Source organism: Sinocyclocheilus anshuiensis, unplaced genomic scaffold (assembly GCF_001515605.1).
Source record: "Sinocyclocheilus anshuiensis isolate Anshui unplaced genomic scaffold, SAMN03320099.WGS_v1.1 scaffold319, whole genome shotgun sequence".
In the NCBI taxonomy this organism is placed as follows: Eukaryota; Metazoa; Chordata; class Actinopteri; order Cypriniformes; family Cyprinidae; genus Sinocyclocheilus; species Sinocyclocheilus anshuiensis.
The window spans coordinates 998,303-1,004,108 of NW_015552566.1; the positions used below are offsets into that span (position 1 = coordinate 998,303).

General features: G+C 34.8%; 1 protein-coding gene across 1 annotated transcript in view; it reads left to right on the forward strand.

The window, feature by feature from the left end:
* dph1 (diphthamide biosynthesis 1) overlaps positions 1–5,806 on the forward strand; it is a 134,160-nt gene that overhangs the window by 108,278 nt on the left and 20,076 nt on the right. The window contains exon 10 of the mRNA XM_016455660.1: positions 4,801–4,901. Coding sequence (XP_016311146.1) covers positions 4,801–4,901 — 101 coding nt within the window. The remainder of the gene's footprint in view (positions 1–4,800; positions 4,902–5,806) is intronic.

The window sequence follows — 5,806 nt, forward strand, 5'->3', positions numbered from 1 at the left end:
GGTCTTTAAAGATGGCCATCTTTAAGCATGACTGTTGAAATTAAATGGTAATACTTTACAGTAAGAGTCCTTTTGTAATATTAATGAAAGCTGTAGAAGTATTGTTCCTAGTGTGTTCATTTCAACATTTACTATTACTAATAGGCTACATTTTTACATTTTAAAGTTTATTTTTTTAACGTTAGTAAACTATGAAATAGCTTTAATGATCAATATAAGATCATTGAGTATGTTTATTCATTTACAAAGTATGGATCAGTACTGCTACTGCTTTTTTTTTAAATAGTAAAGCGCTGTTTTAGTTTTCGTTTACCATTTTAAAAACTATCGGTTGATTAATCGGTATCGGCCAGTGTGGTCCAACCATCTTTAAGCATGACTGTTGAAATTAAATGGTAATACTTAACAGTAAGAGTCCTTTTGTAATATTAATGAAAGCTGTAGAAGTATTGTTCCTAGTGTGTTCATTTCAACATTTACTATTACTAATAGGCTACATTTTTACATTTTAAAGTTTATTTTTTTAACGTTAGTAAACTATGAAATAGCTTTAATGATCAATATAAGATCATTGAGTATGTTTATTCATTTACAAAGTATGGATCAGTACTGCTACTGCTTTTTTTTTAAATAGTAAAGCGCTGTTTTAGTTTTCGTTTACCATTTTAAAAACTATCGGTTGATTAATCTGTATCGGCCAGTGTGGTCCAACCTAGCTATCGGTATCGGTAAAATCCACTATCGGTCGACCTCTAATGCTACTATGTTCGTTCATCTTATTATGCAAAATCTGGGTCATTTGCAAAACCATTTAAGAACCACTGTTTTAGAAAATAAAGCAGAAAAGCACATTTAAACTTGAAAAAAAGTGGAATAGAGTCTTAAATCAAGTGCATTTATTCAAGAAATCTCTCTGGGTCTATGAAACACATTCCTGCATGTTCTGTATTTGTCATTCAAAACGTGCTGGCTTAACAGTGAAGAGCAATTGTAACCTTTTTCAAGGTTAACTAAGCCAGCTAATTTAATACACTTCGGTTGAAGAAGAAGAGTAGATTCTGCTTTCTCCACCACCCACCATTTCTTTTCTTTTTTTCTTTTTTTTCAGTGGTTGTGCTTTGAAGCCACCCATTCACCTGAACACCTCCTCACTGATGTCTGGAGGTTTTTGCTGGTAATATTTGTGGTCCACTGGGTTTCACACTTCAAAGTGTGTGGGGAGAGTCTGGTAATGCATTACTTTATCCTGAAGTGAGCAAGAATTGTTATTATTCACTTTCCTCATGCCTATCACTAGGGAATGAATAATTACCATTGATGGTTAATGAACAAATAAAAGGCTCATTAGAATGAGTTTATTTAAACACACTCACACTTGTTTCATGATGTAGTTGGGACCTCCTATGACTTCTGTTTAGAGATGCACCGATCGATCGGCCAGGGATCGGAATCGGCCGATTTTCCTCATGATCTGGGTCGGTGACCGGCCGGTCAGTCTCACTTCTTTCCGATTCCGAGCCGATCCGTTTTGTTACCAGCGGCACAGGCAATAACGTCAGCCGCGCATTCTCGCTCTCTTCTCTCCGACGACCCCTTCTCTCTCACACACGTCTCATTCGCTCCGGTTAAATAGTGCTTGTATTGCGCATTATTTTAGTCATTCCCGCAGGTTATACCAAACACGCGCGCACCACCACTGATCTATATTAGTGGAGCGCACAATCCGCGCTCAGTCTCAAACAGCTTGTGAGCCACAAATACCAAAATGAGTGGCTAACTGCGCTAAAACGTTCAAATACATAAAAAATTGTCAAAATGCCCGTTTTGGCAAGTATCCAGTTAAACACAGTCAGTTTTGGAACGTTAAATAGTTGAGAAAGAGAACGCATGTTGTGTAACAGTATATTGGGTCCATGGATAATCTCTTAAAGTGACCGCAGTCCAATATTTATGCTGCTGTCTGTCATGTTAATCAAAGAACAAAAGACAAAGAAAATAATTTTCTGCTCTTGACTGAATACGTTTTACAACTTTAATGGTAAACATTAATCTGTATTTAATTTTAACTGAATAAAAACTTACTTAACCTGAAAAACTTAAGTTTCATAGCTCTCTTTATTCTATTGCATTTATTTGCGCTGTTGTTTGCTATTTTTTTTAATTTGTTCTTATTTTATTACTGACTTTTTACTTTGCGTTGAAGAAAAGTAGATTTTTGTTTGTATATGCTGTCAATTATAGTTCTTAGAAAGAAAATTGGAATCGGCAAAAATCGATATCGGCAGATCACACTAACAAAAAATCGGAAATCGGAATCGGCCTAGAAAATTGCAATCGGTGCATCTCTCTCTACTTCTGTTGTTATTAAATGAATGGTGAAGTGTGTCATTTCTGTACCACTAGCATCACTGGTAGTAGGGTAAGTTTTAACAACAGCACTCTTTGTACTTGACAGTAATTTTCACAATTTAGCAGTAAGTGGTAGATTTCCTATGAAGGTAAAATAATACCAGAGATCTGTGAAAGTGTGAATTATTACCAGAAAATTATGTGATAGCTATTTCTCAGACTTCCTTTTTTCACGCTTACACTTTACACTTTTTTTCTCTTAAATATGGCCAAAAATATTGCAAACTTGCAAAGAAAGGGTGTCAAGAACTTATATGACTAAACACTAAAATGCTGCCTCTTTTTTTCTTATGCACACAGCTTGATTTACACTTTTACAAAACGTTCTCTGTTCATGCAGATCTTTTTAGGATTATTTTACCTTAAATTTGAAACATATTATTTTTTTATTCTGTTGATATTGTGTGTGTATATATACAAATTTCTTATTCATAGTTACAAATTTCATTTTCCATCCAGTGGTCCATCTTGTCCTCATCTCTATAGTTCAGCTGTGACATTATCATAGTGACACCAAAGTAGGAATTGAACTGACATCAGAAATGTCTTTGTGTGACAAACTGCAAGACAAGTGAATCATCTCAATATCATTTTTAGTAGATTGTCAGATAAGACAGATCTTCTAAATAGGACATGTGCTTTCCTGGCTTGGGCTAAAATGGAGCTGGATCCTGATCAGATGATATGGGCTTTGGGAAATGTTCAGTGATAAATCACTATAAAGTGTCCTGTTGTACATGATATATCAAAAACATCTATTCTGTATTGACTAGGAAGCCATTTTTCATTAAGAGTCAGAAAATTCTCACAATACACTAGCTATGTTTCCATCCAAAGTTACATATTAAACTTGGAATATCGCATAAAACATTTGCGAATAAAGCACTGTTTCCATCCAGTGGGCTGAAGAGAACAAAATCGTCACTTCCTGATTAACTTGCGCTAAATATCATGAAGCAAAATTCAATTTTTTGCAGTATAGGATAAGGCACTGTATATAATATTCTTTGTATACAATAAATTACGAGCTTCAGAGCACACAGATGAAACGCGGTCATGTTATCTTATTTTCGGAGCCTGCTGTTTAGGAACACCGTTCTGGGAGTTAATTATAATGAAGCACTTTGACGAGACTTTGCTCAAGCATTTTAGAATGACAAACTAACTAGCATTTCAGATGCTGTGAAATGAGATTGGTCTGTTGGTTGGCCCAGTTTTATGCTGTCCCATCGCAAAGTCACGTAATTTTTTATGCGCATTAAGGAATTTATTTGGTAAAGTGTTTCTATTGTAGTTTATGCGCATGTTTTTTTACCGAATAAGAAATTTATCCTACTCAGTTGAGCGCATAAGTTTTTTATGAGCATTTTTAGAATTTATGCACGTCTTGGCGTTTTTTTTTTTGTTTGTTTTTTTGCGATATCCCAAAATGCGCATAAAAATAGGTTGATGGAAACATAGCTACTGTTTCAGTTTGGGATGCATCAATATTAGAATTTTGGCCGATGCTGATAAGCCAATTATTTTTTGTTATGGGTGATAACCAGTTAATGGCTGATAAAATTCTGTACTGTTTTGATTAAATAAATTGCAAACATTTCAAATAAATCTAAAATTGTCCATTTAAAAAAAATCATTCATGGTACATGTGAATTTATTCATCACAACATTATAATGTACTGTATGAGAAACAGATATTCATTTTGAGATCTGCTAAAGCTTACATTTAACAGTGTTAATTATTAGTGCATAAAAGATTAACTTTACGTGAGCGTTAAATGATGGCAAAAATAATCTAAATGTATACATAGAGGAAATGAGAATGAGTGATAATATGCAATCCAATGTTATGTGATACAGATAAATTAAAAAGATACTAATAAATATTGTGCATACCTAGTCCTGATTCATCTCAAATGTGTTCAGTGGGGTTCAGGTCTTTGTGCAGACCAGTCAAGTTCCTCCACATCAGACACAGTAGATTGTTTCTTTGGGGAAACTAATAAATCAAGGCAACAACAAAGCCCAATGTCATTAATGCATAAAAATCGAGCTAAACTGGGCATTTATGTTAGAAACACCGAGCTGATGGTGGTTACTAAAGCTTTGAAGAACATAAAGGGTTTACACAAGCTGTTTACACGCGTTCAGCATCAGCGGTCCTGTGAAGATTTCTCATTAGGCGATAGGAAGCGGTTTTCTTGTTCTTCAGAAAATTATTGGTTGTAATGATTTTCTGTTCTCTTTCCTCCTACACTGTCAAATCTTCTTGATGTGGGCTGTGCTTGGTGACCTTGAGCCTTGTGCATGAAATTTTGTTGTTTATATGTAAATAAGTGTAACATTCAGTATTCAACTCCTCTTTTTTCCCCCCTCTCTCTCTTTCTTTAGCACTTAGAGTCTCGATTGGAGTCTTTGGGCCGTTCATTCACACGTGTGCTCCTGTCTGAGATTTTCCCCGGCAAACTGGAGCTCCTGGCAGACGTGGACACGTGAGTCTCTCCTCCATCTACATGCACAGTCACGCTCTCCATTTCACAAAATTAAACATCAACTCCTGTGCATCATATGAAGATGCTCCTCCATAAGGTGCACATTAATCGGAGTCCCTTAGGACAAGGCGAGGATCGACAAAAATATCATTGACGGTGGCGAATATGTCAGATGGGGTCACATGTTTTGTTAGTGAGCAGCTCCTCTGTGGTATGTGTCTTATTGCTGTGGTGGGCTTTGAGATTATTGAAGTTCAGTGGAACAAAGGAATTTTCTATGGGCTTTTTTTTCAGTGTATGTTAGTAATTGTTGTTGTTTCAACAACAATTGCGATTGAGGTTTCCCCTGGTCATGGAAAACCTACAAACATCAGGGAATTTTAAAATGGTCATTTCGAGGTTTGGAAAAGTAATGGAAATAATAACATTTTTATTAAATATAAATATATATTTATATTTATTATCAGTTTATTATATAAAATAAATATATTGTGTAACACCAAAGAAGATATTCTGAAAAAAGGTTTCTGTTCAAAAATGATTTTGTTCATAATAGAAGTCAATGGGGTTCAAAAACAGCATTAGACCCAACACATTCATTGTAATACAAAAAATAAATTTTTTAGAATATCTTCTTTTGTGCTACTCAGAATAAAGCAAGAAATATTTAATTCAACTAATTGAATAATTTAAAATATTAAAGGGGTGGTTGACTGTTTTTTTTATAGGCTTGATTGTGTTTATGGGGTGCAGTCTAACATGTATTAATGCTTCGTTTTTTAAAAAACGCATTATTTTTCAGATAATTTACCTTTATTCCACATAGCTCTGTCCCTTCTCTGAGAAACACGCTGATCATTTCCTGATTGGTTAGCTAGCCCAGTGTGTTGTGATTGGCTAAACCG